The 24,089-nt window shown below is 34.4% G+C and overlaps 1 protein-coding gene and 1 pseudogene across 1 annotated transcript in view; one reads left to right on the forward strand and one right to left on the reverse strand.

Moving 5' to 3' along the window:
• LOC115425887 (ral guanine nucleotide dissociation stimulator-like) overlaps nucleotides 1-7,386 on the reverse strand; it is a 101,901-nt gene extending 94,515 nt beyond the window's left edge. Inside the window, exon 1 of the mRNA XM_030143740.1 lies at nucleotides 6,787-7,386. Coding sequence (XP_029999600.1) covers nucleotides 6,787-6,807 — 21 coding nt within the window. The 5' untranslated portion in view covers nucleotides 6,808-7,386. The remainder of the gene's footprint in view (nucleotides 1-6,786) is intronic.
• A 4,495-nt stretch (nucleotides 7,387-11,881) lies between these two features.
• LOC115426466 (prostaglandin E synthase 2-like) lies at nucleotides 11,882-18,479 on the forward strand (annotated as a pseudogene).
• Nucleotides 18,480-24,089: the final 5,610 nt, after the last annotated feature.

Below are 24,089 nucleotides of genomic sequence, written 5' to 3' on the forward strand. Positions count from 1 at the left end.
GTCCATATATGACCTCTGTCAGTGATCAATAGGAACTAGACTGATATCTGGAACCATTTACATGTGATAAACCATTCAAAATATGGATAAAAAATTCAAAAATCTGTCAAAAATTCAAAAAGCAAAATTTCTCAAAACTGTGGACAAGCTTTGTCGACATTGGTCTCTTTTCCATTGGACAAATGCGCAAAATTTTACCGATATTTACTAAATGTCAAAAAAACCAAAAGTGCGTAAAGTCGTTTTTTTCATTAAATCACAAATGCGATGATTTATTTATTTATTATCACGAGACGACATGAGAAGTCATTCCATAAACATGGCAACGAACACGAATATGGTGTTGATTTACAGATATATTTATTATTATTATATATTACCCCTCTATCTCATGCTGAATTTTAAAAAATATTGGGCTGTGTCCACATATACCACGCCATGTTTCTTTTAAAACTCTTCTTCGCTTGTAACATTCGTCAACATCTGTTTTTTTAATTCATGTGACTCTAGTTGTGGAAAAAGGTCTTTCCATCGCCGTTTTGCGTGATATACCAATTGCGCTATGCCTGAAAAACCACCTCTTGCTGGCACAAAAACTTTTGATCAAAAATTAGTTATAGCAAAATTGTCATTTTGCCATTAGGTAAAATTTTATGCGCAAGTTACATTTGTACAATTTGAGGGTCAATGAAAAAGTGACTAATGTCCCACAGAAGATACATATAAAATTCTAATGAATCCAAGCTGTAGTTTTGGAAATGAAGAATGTTGAAATCTAGACATTAATGACCTTCAGTTTGACCCTTCAAGGTCACTCTTGGTCAACGGTCATGGACCCCAATGAAAGTCCATATATGACTTCTATCAGTGATCAATAGGAACTATATTTATATCTGGAACCATTTACATGTTATAAACCATCAGAATATGGACCACTGAAAGGAAAGGGTTCCAATATAGGCACTTATTTAATAAAAAACCTTGTACTTTGCTGATACTTCCAGGGTCTTAGGAGGTTAATATCGATACAGCATTGTGAAATGAAATATCGTGATATATTGCAGAACCAATATTTTCTTACAACCCTATTGACCATTTACGTCGACATCATGCTGCTATTTCCTATTGCCATATATATCACAGGGTTTAAAAAAAATCGCAATGTCAGTTTTTTCCAGTATCATGCAGCCCTAATTTACATGTTATGAACCATCAAATCATGGATCATTGTACATAAAGGCACATTTGTAATATTTCAAAAACTTGTCAAAAATTCACAAATCAAAACTTCTGAAAACTGTGACCAAACTTTGAAAACATCGTCCAAATGAAGCTACATATAAAAATTGAAAATAATCTAACCAGTAGTTTCATCAAAGATGATGTTTGACTAAACTGCATATGAAGACGGCGTTGAGGACGACAGCGGACCCAGCTCCTTCACAGTCGCTGTCGGCCTACAGAACGTCTGCTGACTGACCAAACCAATGCAGAGGAGCGCTAAAGCCCAGCAGGACAGTCTGGAACAGTCTGGAACAGTCTGGAAAGGTCTGGAACAGCTCGAACTGAGCCGCCGTGCTTTCCAACACTGTTCATTCACTTCTGCGCTCTGCAAAAACACTTCTGACGAGACATTTCAAGGACAGGCCCTCGAAGCCAACGCAAAACTAAAGCACAGCTCCCAAAAAAATACAGACAGAACACCCCCCCACACACACCCCCCCGGGACTGAAAACAGGGGAAAATCTGATTCTTGTCACATTCCATCAGACAAAGAAGTCAGATGTAGTCGGAGTGAAGTCAAGCCTGGAGAGCCGAGCGGAGAAAACGGGAACACAAAGAGAAAAGCTCCCAGTTTTATCTGCGCGAGAAGAAAACAATCCTCATAGAAGAGGAACGGAAAATACGCCTTTCAGAAGATGACAATCGGCAAAAAACACCAGTGAGGAAACAGGAAAAGGAGAAAAAGAAGGAGAAAACTGGAGTCCAGACTGTGGGTTTGGTGGATGTTACTGACATTATGGGATGGAATTCATGTCCACTTTAATCATCACATATTTTTACATCATTAGATTTCAGGTTAACCCTTTAAGGACTACCATTATAACAGATCTAGATTTATTTGGGGGGCATTTTTTTGCAATAAAAGTTGTTGAAAATGTCTTTTTTTGCCAATTCTTTTGCACCTTTTTTCAGGAAGAACTTCAGTTTCAACATCTGTCCATTTATCATCAATATTATATGTAATAAATGCTTAACAAAAAAAAAAAAAAAAAAGTGTGTTATAGAAAAAAAAAAAAAAAAAACAGACTAGCCTTTTTGTCATATTTATTATTAAAAACCACTGTAAATGTTCATAATGAAACTTTATGAGTTGATATAAATAATCTTTCCTCTATTTTCCATGTGTTGATCCACTGTAGTTGTTCTAGATCATTGTGTGTCCATGTTCTTCTTGTTCTTTTTGGTTCTTTGGTGTCATTTGGATCCTGTTAATAGTCTGTGTTCACTTTGTGTCTAGTTGTAGACAGAGCCGCTCATTTCATTGACAAAAACATCCATCATCTGATTCAAATACACACACTGGATCTGTCTATGACCTGGAGAGATCTGCATAGAGATTTACACATACACACAAATATATGTACACATATATACTAATATACACACATTTAGAGAAGATTTACACATATATACTACTATACAGACTAGGGCTGGGCGATAAAACGATAATATATATCGCGATATAACTTTTCTTTAATAGAAATATGAGACATGCTCGATACAGTTTCCATAGAATTCATTCGTCCATCGTTTTGACAGACATAATAACAGCCAATCCTAATTAAGTAATAATCAAGTCATCACTTTATCCTGTTGCTGCCTGGACCAGTGAATGTTCCTGCTGTGGGATCAGTAAAGTCTCTAATTGTCAATATTTTTCAGTATTATATTATTTATGTACAATATAACCTAAATTTTTTTTTTATTTTTTGAACAATATTTTTCTACAGTTTCCCAGTTTGGGATCAATAAAGTCTGTCTGTCTGTCTATAGTCTCAGTATAATTTTGTGTAATATTTTTATTTAGTCTTTTTGCATTTCAAATGTTTGCTGCTAAACAGAAACAGAGCTCCTAAACTGATATTCATTGGTCCTGTAACAGTGAGAATGAAGTTCTATTCAATTCGATTCTATCTATTCTCTTTGATTCTATTTGATCCATTCTATCCTATCCTATTCTATTCTATTCTATTTGTTCCATTTATTCTAAACTCATGGAAATAAAAACAGAAACATGTCGATGCTCTATAAAAACCTGGGGGTTAAATATTTCCGTTTTACAGAAGCTGAACCACTGCTCTGGATGTAAACCCACTCAATGAACCAGGTGAGTGTTCGTCTAATATCCACTCTGTCATGGATTATTGATGCATTGGCCTTTGTTTATGGTCATCGATGCAGCTCTGACAGTAAACAGGAAGTGACTCCTCCACCTCCCCCACCCCCCGCCGCCTGGACAGAGGAGGTTCTACAGAACCCACAGCAGGAGGTTCTACAGAACCCACAGCAGGAGGTTCTACAGAACCCACAACAGGAGGTTCTACAGAACCCACAGCAGCAGCAGCTTCATGTTTGTACTAAACAGCTCATAAACTATGGCTTTTATTTCTTCAAACACTCAGCCAAATATGCATCTGGAGTCGAAAGCAAATAAACTATTATATGTCTATGACTTAACTTACTGTCGTATAAATATGTTTAAATGGAAAATAAATGTCTTAGGCTGAACATTTAATATGAATATTCAGTTATAGACTCAAACAGGTCCGACACCAGTCAAATATAATTACTTTACCGTCTTATGTAATTACTTTAAGAGGCTTAAATCTGACAATATCTGAGGTTTTACAACATAAATAGTTTAACATAACATTAAAGATAATTATTTAGTCACTTAAAGGAAATTAAATCAACAGCTGCTTCATAGATCCAAACAAATGACCTCACATTTTCATAGTTTTTTGGATAGATGTTTAGTGTCAGTTCAGACTTTTACACAATTTCTTTTTATCGAGAAATTATTATTTTATAAAATAACTGGCAGATTAATAACAGAAGATTTTAACAAATGTCGGAGAAAAGTTTGTCGGAAGTCTGGACCTTATACGTGCAAATGTTGTGACATAACTAGTTATAAAACGTAACACATTAAGAAGGAACTAAAACAGGTTGTAGAAATCCATTCAATTTTTGTCCAAATGAATCTAAAGATAGTTTTGCAGCAGCTGGAGGGTTCAAATTCAAACTGTATGAACTATTAGGGTCCAAATACACAAATAAATGAACCACAGACTAAGAAAAGTGGGTTTAGACAAATATGAGCCCTTTAAAATGAGTGAATGAATATCCTGACAGCCTCAATTTAGGGCAAACTTTCCCTAAATTTCACCGTTTTCAAAACTCGACAGCAGAAATAATGTCACTAGAAATGAGAAGGAAACAACCACCACTGAGTTAAAATACAGAACCACAGAGAAGATCATCCAACAGACTAATCAATAATAAAATAATCAAAACGTTCAAGAAAATAAGGTCAAATAATCTGAAGTCTGTTATTATTTAAACTGGGAGTGTTACTAAATCAGGACAGATTACCTAACACTGAAATCCTCAATTAAAGCAGCAACAATGAATCAATTATTATTATTATTATTAAATCATGATACTGTTAAAAAAGCAACTTTAGTCTGTTTCTTTTTAAAAATGATTATTTCCTTGAAAAATTGAATTACACCAGAAAAATACACAAATACTAAACACATTTTTATTTGATCAGAACAGGATCTAATGATATATCAAAAAGTTCTCCAGTGTTAAAACTTTAATTATATTTTACAGACATTACAGTTTCAGATCCTGTTCAAATGTTCATATTCTTTTAGTTCAGAACTAACATCAGAACAGTATTTTTGTGCAATCCCAACAAAGGAACTAACATTATTTAATGAAAGAGTGTTAAATAATAATAAAGAAAATATGAATAAAAAAGAAAAACAAAAAAATAAAAATGAATCTTCACAATATCTGCATCTGAATAAACACCTTAAAATATCGATACAATACTTCATGATATCGATACAGTATTGTGAAATGAAATATCGTGATATATTGCAGAATTGATATTTTCTTACACCCCTACTGATAAACTGTCAAAATACAGTTATTATCAGTGAACTGTACAACTTAGTCTCATTGAAAATGATTTATATATATATATATATATATATATATATATATATATATATATATATATATATATATATATTTATATTTATATTTATAGGTAATTTGATTGTTTTAATACATGTAAATATTCTTTATTAAACATCACAATGTCAAAAAAATATGCAAAATCTCATGTAAAGTTAGGGCAATAAACTGCATTTTAATTATGGAAAATTACTGTATTTTTATGAAATGGTTATTTTCCGTTATTTAACAGTATTTTTTGGCACCCCAGCTGCCGGAATATTACTGTTTTTTACCTGTTTTTTTTTTGTTTGTTTGTTTTTTACAGTGTAGAACACAGGTGTTAAACATGTGGCCCGTGGGCCAAAACCGGCCCTCCAAAGGTTCCAATCTGGCCCGCGGTGTGATTTTATGGAGCGCAAAAATTACACTGAAGATAAGAACAGTTAAGGGTGTTGAACTGGTTTTAGCCCAATGTGATCTAAAGTAAAATAATAATCTAATAACCCATACAATAAAATGTGAACAACATGAAAATGAAGTACAATTTTAACCACATCCTGGCTGTTACTAAATGTTTTGTTGATTTGTAGATCCGATTTTGTAAGCTGTGTTAATAAGCTGACACATAATATTGTAGACGTTATTCTTAGTTTAGTTCCACATTCCAAACTTCCAAATTTTATTATTATGCCTCTTACCAAAACTTTGTGTAACACTGTGTGTAGTCGACATATACAAGTGATAAGTTAAGGCATATTATTGTTAAAATTGTGCTTTTTTTTTTAAAAAGAAATTAAATTTTTTTCTGGTTATTTGCATCTTTTTTTCGGACTTGTTCCAGATCTGCTGCTGCCCCGTTAGTGCAATAAATCTGAAGCACTTTATTGCACTATGCACTTTAGTTTTTAGTCTTTTAGTCTTAAATTTTTTTAATCTAATTTTTATATATATACACACGTTTTCAGTATTTTTAGATTATTTATATATTTCGTGAGGTGTGTTTTTATTTCTTTTTATAACTGACACCGTGTTGAGCCAAGCACCTTAAATTTCATTTGATAAGGTACTGATGGTGCATTATGAAATGACAAAAAAGGAAGTCTGTCTCTTTTGTGAAAGGATAGTTTGTAAATGTCAATATTTTCCTAATTTAATGTTTTGGGTTTTTTTGCACAAAAACACACATAAAAATTTGGAGTTGTCATTATTTCTAGGTTTTTATGTTATTATTTGAATGCTTTGGCCCGCTGCAGATCAATGTGGAGGCTGAACTAAAATGAGTTTGACACCCAGGTAAATGTCCACACACCTGGACCCAGTGGTAGAGAGAGAGAGAGAGAGAGAGAGAGAGAGCTGGAGGGTGAATCTGTGCATCAATATATAAAGGTATTGATCACCTGCACAGACGCGGTTTAACCTTGAAACACGTGACTTGACCACCTCCAGGGCCTGATTAGCATAATGCAAATGAGCCGACCAGGTGTGTGTGTGCGCGCGCATGTGTGTGTGCGTGCGCGTGCCCGTCCTTACCTGTTTTTCCAGCATGATCATTCTCTCTCTCTCATGACCTTCATGGGGCGCGTGTCCAGGTCGCTCCTCCGTCACACGCGCCGCATCTTCACTGAATTCAGCCAAAAAAAGCGCTTGTTTTAGCTAACAGGTCCGGAGGCCAGTACACGGCTAAGGTGCTTTATCCTCGGGAGAAATGTCCTCCGGTTCGCCGTGGCATCCGCACAAAAAGGCATTAATGGGGGTTTTTAGTCGTGGAATGAGTGGGGAATAAAAACACGGAGGGTCAGTGAACGGAGACGGAGGGGAAAAAACAACAACCAGCGGCGACCTGAGGGGCTAGCTAACGTTAGCTCGCTAGCGCTAGCCAGCTAAATCACAATTTTATTTGTCTCCTCGTGCCTTCATCCATCCTCAGATCCCCTTCTTGTCACGCTCGGAAAAACGCCGCAGGAAGCTCACCCCCGGCGCCGGATCTCCGAGACGAATCCCCGCCGATGCTCGACGACGACATCCCAGACAAAGATGGTCAGTCCGGGGGTAGATGTGGTGATTTGTACCGCTGATGCTTAAATGGATGCTGAGGGGAATCTCCGCTTTCACTAAGACGCTGCTGTTGTTGCTGCTGCTGCTGCTGCGGACGGGAGGAGCGGCTCAGAAAAACGACGCCCGTGAACGCACCACACGCAGCACGACGCACACGGTGAAGAAAGCACCTGAACGCACCATTTCAACAAACTCATCAATTACATCCAGATGGAAACGAAAATACGACGCATTCAAACCATTTAAGGCTTTGGTTATTCTTTTATTATTGAGTAAAAATAAAAGTCCCGGCCCAGTACAGCATATTTTAAAGGAATAAACCTGAGCTGAAGAGAATTAGAACATTAGAGATTAAAAATAAAGATCCTGCAAGAAAGAATGTGTTTGTGTCTCATCATAATAAGAAACTGTCTGTCAAAATAATGAGAATAAAATAATATTTCATGAAAAATGTAGGGCTATATATCATTTAATTTGTATTTGATGATTTGTAATGTCATTTACATTTTTATTGTTTTTATTTTAGTTTATTAATTCAGTTGTATTTTTAATTCTTTTTTTTCTTTTTTCTTGCATATTTTTCATTTTGGGGAGGTGTTCATATAAGCCTCTATTGGCTTCTAACCTCTCCTGCACAATTTTGTTACTTGTTTGAATGTTGTTGTTGTTTTCTTTTGCTGTTTTATTTGTGCTAAATTAATTAATTAATTAATTAATTAATAATAATAATAATGCTTGTGTTGTTTTTATATTAGATTACTATTTTTGACAAAGTCAATAGTTTGAGAATTTAAGTGTGAAAAACCAAATTGTTTAAAGCAGGGCTGTCAAACATGTGGCCTGCAGGCCAGAACCGGCCCACCAAAGGGTCCAATCTGGCCTGTGGGATGAATATGCAAAGTGCAAAAATTAAACTGGAGTATTAAGAGTCTCATGTCAGTTCGGGGGCCACATACAGACCAATTAAAATAATAGAAATAAAATAATAATATAGTAAAATAATATCATAATAATCTATAAATAATGATTCATTTTCTTCTTGGTTTTAATGTGAAAATATTACATTCTGCCTATAAATAAAGACAACTCCAACTCAATTTTCCCTCTTTGTTTTAGTGAAAAAACAAACATTAAATTATGAAAAATATTTACATTAACAACCTATCCTTTAACATTAAAACATAAATAACCTGAACAAATATGAACCTGAAATGTCTACAGAAAATTAAGGGAAATTTTAGCAAAATTATGCCTGTTACTAAATGTTTTGTGCTTTTGTAGATCCAATTGGTAATACAAATTAATAAATGCTAAGTTGATATTGTTAAAATTGCACTGATTTTTCTTTAAAAAATTTCAGATTTTTCAGGTTATTCACCTCTTTTTTGTTTGGATAGTTTGTAAATGTAAATATTTTCATAATTTGATGTTATTCACACTAAAACAAATAGAAAAATTTGGAGCTGTCATTATTTCCAAGCTATTATGTTATTATTTTACTGGTCCGGTCCACTTCAGATGAAATTGGGCTGAATGTGGAATCTAAACTAAAATGACTTTAGCTCTGCTGGTTTAGAGAAAGTAATTTTGACAAACTAGTTTGTGTTTGACCAAATAAGTCAATATTTTAAATCAGTAATTTTAGAATCTTAGTCGTCATTATGAGAAATAGTTTTGATAAACTAAGAAAATATTTTTGACAAATTATGTCATTATTATGAGATACTTTTTACAAAACATCTTATGTACTAAGTCATTACTTGAACAAAGTTGTTTTGAGAAAATAAGTCCATAACTTGGGAAATGCAGACATCATTTCAACAATCAAAACTGTGATTGACTGATTATTGATGTATTTATTTCGAACATGAATGTCAAAGAGAAGAAAATAAATGAACAAAACACTTAAACATAAGACATATAATACATATTCAAAAAGGAGTGAGAAGAAGTACAACTTATAAACTCCCACCCCTTCTCTTTATATAATTAATAACAATAATAACCTTCCTTATCAAATCTTATCTATACACTATGCCATAATATGACTGATACTTACTAGTAAATAATTAGGTTTCTGGCTTTATATTATTATGAACAAATATAATATGATTTACATAAACACATAATACAATAACACATATATGTAAATACATATTCATACACAGATCTATGCACACACATATACACCTACATCTACACACACACACACACACACACACACACACACACACACACACACACACCACATACTTGTACATCTTTATCACACCCAGTGATCCCCAAGCCCTCCCTCATCCCTGTACCTCTGAAAAATTGTGTTTTTGTACCTCCTTTTAAATTCTTTCATGCTTGGACATTGCTTTAACTATATATTGTTTTGAAAGACAAGTAAGACAATATTTTAGCAATAATCAATAATTTCAGAATCTGAGTCATTGTTTTTGACTTACGGTTAGTTTGATTTTTGATGTAAATTCAAACTCAAACATTGAAAAGAAGTATATTTTAAGTTCTTGATTCTTTCTTTACATATTGAACATGTTGATATTTTTTAGTGATTTATTATCAAACAATAACCATCACAGAAAAGCTGAAGTCTTCACATTTTACTCACTGAAAAGATTCGTTTAACAAGGACTTTCAAACAAACATTGTGTGTTTGTTGGAGATCAGATCATATCTTCACCGAACCGTCTCAGACACATTCGTACAGGAATTCCTTCAACAATATTCAACTGTTTTCTGGTGTAGTTCCCCAGGACAAAGGAAACCACTGAGCCAACAGAAACACCATAATAGACTTTACATTCTAAGACTCTGACACGTTAAATTTGACTTTCAATGATTCCTGTCAACGCTGAACACTCTACAAAGAAGGGTTAACTCCAGGATCAGCTCACACAAAAATCTGAAGTAAAAGACCATCAGTGAGTTTTCATCAGGTTCTCAGAGCAGGGATATTAAACTCATTTTAGTTCAGGTTCCACATTCAGCCCAGTTGGATCTAAAGTGGGTCAGACCAGTAAAATAAAAACATGATAACCTCTAAATAATGACAACTCCAATTTTTTAAAATATTTGTTTTAGTGCAAAAAAAATTATGTTAAATTGTGAAAATATTTACATTTACACACTATCCTAACAAAAAAGATATGAATAACCACAAAAACCCTGAAATTTCTTAAGAAAAATAATTGCAATTTTAACAATATTATGCCTCAGTTTATCATTTATAAATGTACATTATGGATCAGATCTACAAAGGCACAAAACATTTAATATCAGGCTGAATATTGTTAAAATTGCACTTTAGACATTTCAGGTTGTACATATTTGTTCAGGTTATTCACATTTTATTGTTAAAGAAGGGTGTGTTAATGTAAATATTTTCATAATTTAATGGGATTTTTTTTGCACTGAAACAGAAAATTTGGAGTAATTATTTCTAAGTTATTATGCTCTTATTTTACTTTAGATCATATTAGTTTGTATGTGGAACCTGAACTAAAACCAAAACAAAAATAAATCACTTTTGCTAAATCCTACTTGGGAATAATATCCTCCTGAGACCCAGGAAAGTAAATGTTTTGGGTTTTTTACATTAAATAACTGTCTCGATTGGAAAAAAAAAAAAAGCATAATGCAACAGTTTTTCAGACACAATTTTTATTTTTTATGGAATGTCCTGTGCAGTGGACAGCAAGGTTCTAACAGTTTTGGATTTTTCATCATAGTTTAGTTTTATTCAGTTTTGACTTTTTTTTTCTCTAATTCAGTTAGTTTTAATTAGTTTTTAGAGCAGGTTTGCTAGTTTTTCTTTGTTTTCATTATTTTCTAAATGCTTAGTTTTAGTTTAGTTTTAGTTTCTTTATATCTTTTCTCTTCTTCTCCGTCAAATTCAAATAAATCCCAGACAGGACTCTGCTGTTTTCTCCCAATTTTAGTCTCCATGTTTCCAGGTAGAGTGGGGATGAGAAGATGACTAAACGACAAATGATGAGAAGTGACGAACCATTAAATATCATATGGTGCCAGCAGCTAAAATTGCTTGAGGGAAATAAATAGATTTTATATCAATCCGATATTGACAAAGACGAAAACGAATGGAATTTTATCCATAATTTTTATCTGTTTTAGTTAGTTTTGTAAACACACAATACAGTTTCAGTTAGTTATCATTTTTTTCTTTTAATTATAGTTTTTATTTCAGTTAACGAAAATGTTTTTACAATTCTAGTTTTCATCATTTCATTAGTTTTCGTTAACGATAATAACCTTGGTGGACAGGATTGTTTTTTCTAAGTAAAGCTGTGAAACTCTTCTCCCTACAGAGGACAAAAATGCATTTCTGGGTCTCAGGAGGATATTACACCTCTGAAATGTAAAGACTATAAGCTTTATATTTATATATATTAAACTTTTTACTTTGTAGTATAAAGAAAATACTGGAGGACTTCATATAGTACTTCTATGTAGTACCGCAGTCAGCCTGTGGAGGCGCTACAGCACCACTTCACCGTTCTCCAACCACTAATAAGGCTCAGAGTGGAATCCCCTCTTCTCGCGATACATCGTGTGGTTTTACGTAAATCCAACATGGCGGCCGCCTGTGGCAGGGTGTTCGGTAAGGTCGGCCGGTCTTTGGCGGAGGTTCCGGTGACCCGTCGGACCGGGACCGTGTCCTACCTGGTGGGTACCGGCAGCGCACAGGTGTCCGGAGGGCCTACGGTACCGGTGGGCCGGGGTTCCGGTCCAGACTGGTGAGCGGAGCCGCTGGGGGAAGCGGGCTGCTGGGCTGCGCCGTCCTGCTGGGTGGAGGTCTGGGTCTGTACCAGACCGTCAAGTTCTGGGTCCAGCAGCACCAGCACCTGGCCCAGGAGGAGGTTCAGGTGAGCGACGGACGGACGGCCTCTACTTACCTGTACGTGCTTACGTCAGACGCACGACGGGTGTATCAGCATCTGTGACCTGTGGTCCGGAACCAGTCACTTTTAATCAATTAATTAATTAATTAATCCATGTATTTTTAGAGGGCGAAATTATCGTACGTTTTTATTATTATTATTATTATCGCAAAAAATACATTTCTCATAGAGACAACAGGAAATGGCACTACATACATCAGTATTTACAAAAAAACAAGGTATTAAAATAATACAATATTCATAATTAGGGCTGTGTATCAGCAAGAATCTGGCGATACGATACAAGTCACAATACTAGGATCACGATACGATATATCACAATATATCATGATACTGTTAAAAAGGCAATTTTTTGTTTTTCTTTTTAAAAAATGATAATTTCCTTGATTTTACTTTTTTTTTTTTTTTTTACCTCATCTGATCTTACCTTTTTAAACTGATCTTCTCTTACATTATTATTATTATTTTTTTAATCTTTTTATCTTATCATTCTTTATCTTAACTTTTTTTTTTTTTTTTTTTGCTTATTTTGTCATCTTCTTATTTTAATTTATCTTGCTTTGCCTTTTTTTACCCTCTTATCTGTTTTTAAATCTTATTTTATCTTATCATTCGTTTATCTTCCTTATCTTTGTTTTTATCTCATTTTAACTTCTCTTACCTTATCTTATTTGACCTTACCTTACAGCCTGTGTTTCTTTTGTCCTGTCAGCCTCAGGCGGTGGGCGGTGGGCTGAAGCTGGTCCTGTACCAGTATAAGACGTGTCCGTTCTGCAGTAAAGTGCGAGCCTTCCTGGATTATCACGGTCTGCCGTACGACATCGTGGAGGTGAACCCGGTGATGAGGCAGGAGCTGAAGTGGTCGACGTACAGAAAAGTTCCCATCCTGATGGTCAACGGCCAAGTGGTGAGAAACGGAAACACACCAGTGCTTTTCAGACCTCGTCAGTTCCTTTGAGCGTAAACGAACGCTGTGATGCAAATATGTGTCTAACCACAGGTGTTTCCAGACAGGTAGGGGTTCATATGTGACTGATGGAAAAGAACCTTCTCTTTTCCTCAATGACATGAAACTTCAGGTCATCTGCCTTTTAAACTCTGCCTTTTGGGTTTTTTTTTTCTAATTTTGGCTCCGACTTCAACACAATTTAGTCAGATGGAAATAAGTGATGAGGTCTTTGTATTTTAAACAAGCTTTTTAGTATAAATTAAATAAGTTAAACTTAAATTCAGTCACTTAAACTTAGCTCTTTAGAAGTGAAACCTGTTATGGTATTTTTCTGTCTTACTGGGTTTATTTTTTATTTATACTGATATTTTTAGACTTTTTTTTTTTTACTAGGTTTTAATTTCCTGAAACCCAGCAATGCATTGTTTTCCTCTATAGGGGGCAAGACTTTCACAACTTAACTTTAAAAAAAAAAAAAAGAAGAAGAAGGAAGGACACAACATAAAAAAACTGAAATAAGCGTCAGATTTTGCTGTTTCAAATCAAGACAATTATTATGTAAAAAAAAAAAAAAAAAAAAAAAGCCCAACCTTTTACTTTCCTGGGTCTTAGGAGGTTAATGTAGGCTGAATTTATTTACATTTAATCATGTTTTGTTTTTGTTTTTTTTACTTTTGTCATTTTTTTATTAATTTATATGATAATATTCAGTCATTATGAGCTCCATAAATTCAAATTATTGAATTAACATTAGGTTTTTTAAAGGCTGATATAAAAATCATAGTTTAGTACAAGTGATTAATCTGCCAATATCAAAGTAAACATGATTAAAATGAAAGCTGCAGGAGGGGGTTTGTACGAATCTTCTAGTTCGTATGAAATCTGGAGTTCGTAGACATTAGTGGAGGGAGCATTTCTACGATGTCCAGATTTCTTACAAACCCATCATTCGTCAGAATCTTTGGACCTCAATGGCATTAGTGCTCTTTCCTTGAAAATGACAACATCCGGTAAAAAACAGGTGTTTTTGGTCCATTTTTTTCATTTTCTGTCAGGTACTAACTTTATTTTTTGATATTAGAGAAAATGAAAATCAATGCGTTTTTAAAATTTGGTTTATTATAAATTTGGTTTTATTTGGTTAATTCAATTTTAATTCTTCTATTTTAAAGCGAAAATCAATTAACCACTAGTTTTCTTTTGTGTCCGAAAAGAAAATCCAATTACCAACAGATACACTGACCCACAGAGCATCTCTTTTACTATTTTTCATTACTGCCTGGAGGTCCATGAAGTGTTCCTCTTCACCGTTTGTTCAAAACAAAACGTCCTGCTTGATTTGGACAAAAACCATCTTCTTCTCTTTGTGATGTCTCTTTTTTTTTTTTTTTTTACCATTTTCTCGTCCCTGCAGCAATTGAATGACTCGTCAGTCATCATCAGCTCCATCAAGAACCCAACTCATTAGCAAGTGAGTTTCATGATGATGATGATGGTATAGCGTACTCTTTTCACCTTCGCTGTGTTTTAATCACCGTGGAAACATCTACTTCCAGGGATAAAACCATGTCTGAGATCATTAACTGTTATCCGGAGATGAAGTCTGTGAATGAAAACGGGAAGGAGGTGACGGAGTACAACAATAAGTACTGGCTGATGCTGAGCGAGGACGAGGACGACGCAGGTTTACCCCGAAAAAGGCATGCAGAAGTAAGTTCAACACAGCAGACGAGGCTGGATTAACCCTTACAGACCCAGAGGGACTTTTAGCGCAGGGTCCCAAATGAACTGATCTCTTCAACCTTTTGTAAGTGTTTTATCACCATTTATTGTAACATTATCTTCTTTATTTTGCATTTTTCAGTGAAAATCAGGTGATTTTCTATATTTAATTCACTAATCATGTAGATGTTCATTAAAACTCAGATTAAAGTCGATGGTTATTTTATCAAAAACAGAGAAAACTGAAGAAGGTGTCTTTTTCAGTCATTTCTCTCATTAACTGAACATAAACCCAGTGTGTCCATCCACTGTCACTGATCCAAGTCCAAGATGACAGTGTTTCCACGGTAACTATGGAGCCTCTGAACGTCCAGATGGATCAGATCTGATGACCATGAAAAGATGAAGAACTGTATTTTACACCAATTATTTACATGTATTGATATGTATTGATTAGTGCAGGGGTGTCAAAACCGTCCCACCAAAGGGTCCAGTCCAGGTCCGGCCCGTGGGATGAATTTGTGAAATGCACAAATTACACTGAATAATAATAATGGATTGGATTTATATAGCGCTTTTCTAGACACCCAAGCGCTTTACATTATTGGCCCATTATTCATCCGCTCTCACATTCACATCTGTATCCACAGTTTGCCCTGGGACAGGCGGCAGAAGCGTGGTTGCCATTTGCACCTACGACCCCTCTGACCACCACCAAACATTCATACGCATTCATACACCGGTGTGGGTGGCACAACGGACTGGACTAGGACAGAGCCGGGATTCGAACCGCAACCCTTCGGTTATTGGACGACCCGCTCTACCACCTGAGCCACAGCCCGCCCAAGATATTAACAACCACTCATTTTAGTTTAGGGGCCAAATAAAGCCCTACTTTGGTCTCAGATGGGTTGGGTTAGTAAAGTATTACCATAACGACCTCCTAATAATAACTGCAAATTTTTCCTCTTGTGTAAAGACATAATACTGATAACATCTACATCTGTTTTCTTAAGAATTTTTGGGTTGTTATTGTTTACATTTTTTAAAGATAGTTTGTAGATGCACACATTTCATTATGTAATGTAACTTTTTTATTGTTATGTTATCGGTCTGGCCCATGTGAGATCATATTAGACTGTATGGTTCTTTTTTCTTATTTTTTCAAGGTATTTTGCTCATTTTATTCTCATTTTACAAATTTTTGTACATTCTATTCTATGAATAATTGAGGTAAAACTACATTTTTCACCAATTATTGACATGTATTGATAGGATTAGTGGACTGAAAGGTATTAAACAGTTCCATCAGTAGATGGTTTTGGTCGGTGGTGGATGTTTGGGTTTTTAATAGGGTTAACATTTCCACACTTGATAAATGATCCAAAGTTCAATCTTCTGCTGGATGTGGTTTTGTTGTATTACTGTGTTTCTTCTTTCGTCTGTTTTCAGAGAGGAAGATGAAGGTGGGCGCCGATGGGCCGACGACTGGCTCGTGCACCTCATATCCCCCAACGTGTTACCGGGACCACCGGCGAGGCCCTGGCCCTCCTTCGCTACACACGTCCTCGTGAAGGCAATTCAGTACTTTCGAAGGCTTCTTCGCCAAATACGTGGCGCCGCGGCCCATGTTTATCATCTCCAAAAGGCTGAAGAATCGGTGAGTGACGGCAAGTAGAGTCTGGAAACCAAGCGTCTGTACTCTGGTCACGTTTGACGCTTTTCATCCCAACAGGACACAACCTGCAGGACGACGTCAGGCAGGCACCTGTACAAGGCGTCAACGACTGGGTGGCCGCCATCGGAAGGAAGAGGAAGTTCATGGGCGGAAACCAGCCAACACCTGGCCGACTGGTGAGAGGAAACACACCTGTTGACCCTGTACCAGAACTGGGTCGAGGTCCAGATCTGGGTCAGGTCCAGGTTGGGTCAGGTCAGATCTGGGTCAGGTCCCACTTAGTTACAGCTTGATTATAGGTGTGCATATTAGGCCCAGCTTGGTAAACAGGTGTGAGTATTTTAGAACATTTGACCTCACACAAAAAATAATGCTGATGCATATGAACCAGTGTTTGTGTTAATCACTGCCACATGCCAGGAGGAAAAAAACCAATAATAACTAACCCAAATTTCATGTAGTAAATGAGAAAAAAAAATCATGTTTTGAGTTTTTTGCATCAAAAAAATCATCAAAATTGAACATTTAAAGGATTTTAAAAAGTCAAATGAATGAGTATTTGATATTTATGATTAGGGCTGACCTTGATTTACAAAAAAATAATTAGGGTAGAAAACTAAATCAATATATCATATTTAATACCTTGTTTTATAGGTGTACATATTAGGCACAGCCAGTGGCATGTGTGAGTATTTTAGAACCTTTGACCAAACACAAAATATAATAATTATGATATTAGCCAATATTGGTGTTAATCACTGACACATGCCAGGATGAAAAAAAAAAGTTATTAAATTTTTATGTAGATATTGGAGGAAAAAAAAGTTTGTTTTTTTCCTATAAATTAAGCTATTAAATATTACACTGATCTTTTTCGTTACTCTAATTTATTTTTGTAAATCAAGGTGAGCCCTTATCATAAATATCAAATTCTCCAATTTACATTTTTTTTTACCCTTTAAATGTTCTATTTTGATCATGATATCACTACGTTTTTGATGGTGTGCATTTTAGGTGCAGCCAGTGAAAGGATTTTAGAACATTTGACCTAACACAAAAAAAATAATAATAATGTATATTAACTAATGTTAGTGTTAATCACTGACACATGCCAGGATGAAAAAAAAAAAGTTATAAAATTTTTATGTAAAGTATTGGAGAAAAAAAGTTTTTTTGTGTTTTTTGCATCAAAAAAAACCGTAGTGATATCATGATCAAAATAGAACATTTAAAGGCTTAAAAAAATGTAAAATGAATGAGAATTTGATATTTATGATTAGGGCTGACCTTGATTTACAAAAAATAATTAAAGTAGAAAAAAACAAATGTATAATATTTAATAGCCGCTGACAGGTATTTTAGAACATTGACCTAGCACAAAAATAATAATAATTTACATTTACCAGTGTTGTGTGTATCATTGACATAAAAACTAATCCATTTTTATGTAGTAATAGAAAAAAAACTAATATTTTTTGGATCAAAAAATAGGGTTTGTTTCCATTCCAAACATGTCATTTAAAGGGTTAAAAATATGACAGTTATTGAGTATTTGGTATTTTTGTTTATGGCTCAAGTTGATGAAATACAAAATAAAACATAAAAACAGTAAAAAAAAAAAAAAAAAAGAACTGTATGAAAAACAGTGTGCTGTTACTAGGGCGCTGTGGGTGTTTAGAAGGACCTCTGTGGTAGCGGGGGTTAACGTCCTGGTGTCCATGGGTCTGTCCAGGCGGTGTTCGGGGTTCTCCGGGTCATGGAGGGTCTGCAGGCCTTCGACGACATGATGGAAAACACCAAAGTCAAACACTGGTACAGACGCATGGAGAGGGCCACGCTCAACCACGAAGGACGCCAGTGAACGCAACGCACGCAGCACTTCCAACCTGGAAAAGACTGATCTCCATGGTAACCACCTGGAAAACACCAAGGCCCGCTCTGTCTGTAGAAACACAAACGGCTGGAGCACAGAACGGACAAGCTGTCACCAGGTATTTATTGATCTCCAAACTGGTTTTTGGGGGAAAACTCCTCTGCGGTTATTACTGACTCCTACTGGCGGAACATGGAACTGCACCAGTAACTTCATTCAAATGCACTTCATTAATAAAGACATAAAGCCCGTCTGCAGTTTTGTTTTCTGTATAAAAAACACAGAGAAAAGGTTAGAAATATCTGAGAATAATGTGGTCTTTTTACTGATATTTCACATGAAGAGGTCTGTAAAAAAAAAAAAAAAAAAAACTTTCGCCAAGAATTTACAACGTTCTTTTAATTTAATCCATTTTATTTACAATATTTTCATCCTGTTTTTCCCCCCATTTCTCATTCCATCAGATAATATTTGTATTTATTTCAGGTTTTATTTTATTGCTTTCTGTGAATTATGGAAACCTGTTTCTGCAAGTGCAATTATTATTAGATGAATGTGATTCGTTAAGGCTTTCGCCGCAAACGTGAGACGAAAACATATGCAGTTCAGAATAAAACGAAAAAAAAATAAACAGTTCAATAACAATTTGAAGGTGGAAAACTCATGTTGAAGAGCTGTTTCCAAAGCTTGTCATATTCACAGGAACAGCCTTCAGATTCATGACTTAGTGTCCTCAGAAAAAAATGGTGAAAGTTTCATGTTGTGAACAGAACAATTATTTTCATTATCTGTTAACCCTTAAAGACCCAAACGTCCACCAGCGACCAAAACCATCGACTGATCTAAACTGTTAATTTCCTGTTGATCCACTAATCCTATCATACTTGGAAATAACTGGTGTAAATACAGTTCTTCATCTTTTCATGGTCCATCAGATATGACCCATTTGGACGTTCAGAAGGCTCTGTAGTTACCATGGAAACACCATCATTTTCCTCCAACATTGATTCCCCAGTAAAACCCATGGAGTTGGATCAGTGACAGTGGATGGACACACTGGGTTTATGTGTATTAAAGAAATAAAAGGAACAAAACTAATAGAAATGTAACAAATTAATAAATAATTCTGAAAATATAAGCAAAAAAATGATTAAATGAAGAAAAAAATAAAATAAGCAACAAAACAACTAAAGTAATCTATAAAATAAAGAAAAATGAAAAATAAACAACAAAAGAAGCCACAAACTGAATAAAAAATGAATATAAGTAATAACAGGCAACGAAATTAACAAAAACAAATAAAATTACAATTAAAATGAATAAAATAGGGTTGGAGATGCTTGTTTTTATGCTCAGTTAATGATATTTTTTCTGTAAAAGTAAGTTTCTTCTGTTTTGATATAATAACCTTTGAATTTAATCTGAGTTTTAATGAACATCTACATGATCCGTGAATTAAATACAGAAAAGTACGTGATTTACACTAAAAAATGAAAAAAAAAAAAAGCAGAGGATAATATCACTTAGAAAAGTTTAAATGTTGACAAAAATTATTTGGGAAGTTGCCACAATCAGTAAAATTATCAATGAAATGAACCAAATAATGAAAAGAATGAACATAAAATGAAGAAATAAATAAAATTAAGACGTGTACAAAATAATGCACGCGGTTACACTGACAAATCAACAAATAGTTTAACAAAGCACTAAAAACATTAAACAAATATCTTTGTGGTTTCTCCAACACTGATTCCCCAGTAAACCCATGGAGTTGGATAAATGACAGTGGAGGGACACCACTGGGGTTTTGTGTATTAGAGAAATAAAAGGAACTAAACTAATAGAAATAGGTACAAATAATAAATAACTCTGAAAATATAAACAAAAAAACTGACTAAAATGAAGAAAAAAAACATCAATAAGCAACAAAACACCAAAGTAATCTACAAAATAAAGAAAAATGAAAAATAAAACAAAAATAATAAACCAAAAAAAGCCACAAACTGAAGAAAAATTGAAGAAAAAGTAATAGACAGCAACAAATTAACAAAAAAAAAAAAAAAAAAAATTACAATTAAAATGGATAAAATAGAGTTGTTTTTTTCTTCAGTTTCTCTGTTTTCATACAATAACCTTTGAAGTTAATCTGAGTTTTAATGAACATCTGCATGATTCAATAAAATAAATACAGAAAAAATGAAGGATTTACAATGAAAAATGTAAATGCAGATGACAATATTCTAATAAATGGTAATAAATCACTTAGAAAAGGTTAAATGTGGAGAAAAATTCAGTTGGAAGTCGCTTTAAAAATAGTTGGAAAGTCTTTAAGGGTTAACTGTAAAAAGTAATTTAATAAAAAAACACACTGATGGAAAAAAAAAAAAAAAAAGCAAAACATCCTCACATGAAACTAAAGTACGGATTAATTAAAACAGAATTAGTGCTGATTTGTAATTGTCTTCATGCTTCTATTTCATGTCATGAGTCTGATTTAGTTTCTCAGAATAAAAACGTCACGTCGGTGTGACTTCTTATAGCGGAGGACGCGTACCTGACCCGATGACCTCTGACCTCAGCGTGGTTTTATGTGTAATAGAAGAATCTGGGAGAGTCACCAGATTAAAAGGACCTCATATGCAAACAGACGCTCAGTTCAGAAAACCCGTACTGTTCATAGGTGTACGAAAATAAACATCCTTAACCAGTTTGTGTGCGTGTGTTTGTTTGTTTTGCAGAAATTCGGGATGTAACGATTACCGATATAACGATAAACTGCTGTAAAATTGCAGGACGGTTAGTATTACCGTTGAAATTCTAATTATCATGATAACCAATGTTTGATTACCGCACTTTTAGGGGAAAAAAAAACACACCTGTTTTATGTCAAATGTTTGAGTTATAGTTTTAATTTATGACAATTTTAATTTTATATAACTACTGTTTGGAACCAATATTCACTTTTAAAGTCTTTGAAAAGGTTCATAAAGTATCTGTGTGTTATTTAGGCAATAAATTATAGACATTTTTTCCAATTTGATTTTATATATTTTTTGTGTTTTTTGTCCTTTTATGTTGATATAGTAGGTTAAAGTCAAAAATAATAGACAGAAGAGATAGAAGAAAAACAGACCCAAACATGGGAATAGTAAACATTGTTTATATAGTATATAAAGGCAAATCAAAGTATTGAAAAACGGACAAATAAGGGTTCATACTTGCATGTTTCTGCCAAGAGAAGGTACATTGTGCAGTTTTTTTATTTTTTCATTTTATTTTTCTAAATACAACATTGGTTAAATATTTCAGTGTGTGTATAAGTACTTTTTGAACATTCTGAGCACAATTTCAATAATAATGATAACCGTGATGTGAAATTTTCGTATCGTTACATCCCTAGCAGAAATGTTTCAGCCCTTTTCTGCTGCAGTTTTAGAAATGTTTGAAAATAAATGTTTCAGCGTTTCTTGGAAAAAAAAAAAAAAAAAAGAATAACACGGTGGAAAAAATAAAATGTCTCCACGATAAAGCAGTGAAACTTGGGCCTATTTTGAGTCTAATGCAGGGAACGTCAAAGTCATTTTAGTTCAAGTTCCACATTCAAGCCCAATCTGAACCCATTCAGTAAAATAATAACAGAATAACTACAAATAATGATAAATCAAAACTTTCTCAACGTTTTAAAGTGAAATTAAGAATACAATTACATGAAAATATTGACATTTACCAAACTATCCTTAAAAAATGTGAGTAACATAAACAACCTGAAGTTTCTTAAGAAAAAAACTAAGTGTAATTTTACCAATATTCTGCCTCAGTTATCCTTTCCACATGGTACATGATAACGCACCGATCACAGTGGATCTACAACACACACAAAACCTTTCATAACAGACAGAATATTGGTACAATTAACCTTACTTCACTTAAATACATTTCAAGTTCTATTTGTTCAGGTTATTCACACGTCTTGAATGGTTTGTAAATGTAAACATTTTTTTTTACACTGAAACAAAGACAAATTTGTAGGTGTCATTATTTCTAAGTTATTATGATAGGACTTGACTGGTTCTGATCCCCATGAGATCATACTGGTCTGTAAGTGGAACCTGAACGAAAATGAGTTTTACACAGTCTGTATAACACTGGTCAACAACTAATTTATTAAGTTTTTTGAGCTGATTTAGGATCATTTTGGTGCTGAATCCAAAAATCACATTCATTTTGCTCAATCAGGTCAACTTTCTGAACTATGCCTACATATTGGCTTTTGAACATTTTCGCTTACATTTATGGGCATTTTCACATCATATGATACAAAATTCTTTCATATTTCTTGCAATAAACAGTTCTGAAGATTTTGCTTTTGCCAATTTATGATGTAATGTTTTTTTTAATATTACAGGTGAATGAAATGGCTTCGACTAGAAAGATCTTGCAAAAATAGCCTGATCGTATTCTGCTCCATCTGCGGTGAATACACCATTGTACCTAACAGGAATCAAGTCACAAGTTTCATAAGTGTGCTTACCAATCTGATTTTGGTATTAATTATATTAATATTTTCGAGAAGATCAAATTTTCCAAATCAAATTAGCAAAAAAAACCCTGACCTGATTGAGAAAAACAGATGTCATTTTTGGATTTAGCGGTGCAAAATGGTCCGAATTCAGCTGAAAAAACTGAGACAACTTGCAAAAAACATTTTTTTGTAACCAAGTGTGATAAAAGGGAAGTGGACTGTGTGTGTGTGTGTGGTCTCAGGGATTCACACTAAATCCGTACACAGTTGACTGCTGCAGTTTGACATATTATGTATTTTTGGTCAAAGAACAGTGAAAAAAGCAGGTTAATAGGACTATATTTTGGCAGATATTAGTCATTTTGAATACAGTAGCCTTACAATCATGTTGCTATGGCCAGAACACTTTGGGCGGTGACTGCTGGACAAATGTGGTACAGCCATGCACAAATACACAAATATCTGTGCTGGGGATCAGGATGCTGCCCCTCAGGGTCAGGATGTGGATTTTAAAACACCCCCCCCTTTTTGCATCCCACCTCGGTACTGACAATGTTGAAGATACTACTGAAAATACTGTCTGCATATTAAAAAAATAAAAAAATCACTTTTACAGGTTGTATTTACTGGGTCTTTAAGGGTTAAAAATCCTGAGATTAAATGTTGAATTCTTTGATTTTTCTGCTGAAAGAAAAAGCATCACACCTGAACCATTTCCAACTGGGTTGATTTTATTTTTGATGTTCGTTTAAGTCATTTCCAGAATCCAAACCTTTTATTTTTGAGTCCGAGGTAAGTTCATTACGGGATCAATCCTGTTTCACGTGGAGAATTCATTAAAAAAAAAAATATCCAACAGGTTCAGCGTCTGTGTGGTTTGCATTCGAACGGCGAATGAATAAAAACAATACAGCAGCGATCCGGTGAGGAATTTAACGTCATCTGGAGGAAAACACACCGTGTCTCATCAAAAAAAAAAAACCACACTGAAACTCATGACATGAACAGCGTCCAGGCACTTTAAAAAAAGACGTTTGTGTCTCAGTGCAGAGCATGATTGGCGCAGGAAAGCAAACGCAGTCCCAATGACGACCCCCACAGGAGTT

This window comes from Sphaeramia orbicularis, chromosome 9 (genome assembly GCF_902148855.1).
Source record: "Sphaeramia orbicularis chromosome 9, fSphaOr1.1, whole genome shotgun sequence".
NCBI lineage: Eukaryota > Metazoa > Chordata > Actinopteri > Kurtiformes > Apogonidae > Sphaeramia > Sphaeramia orbicularis.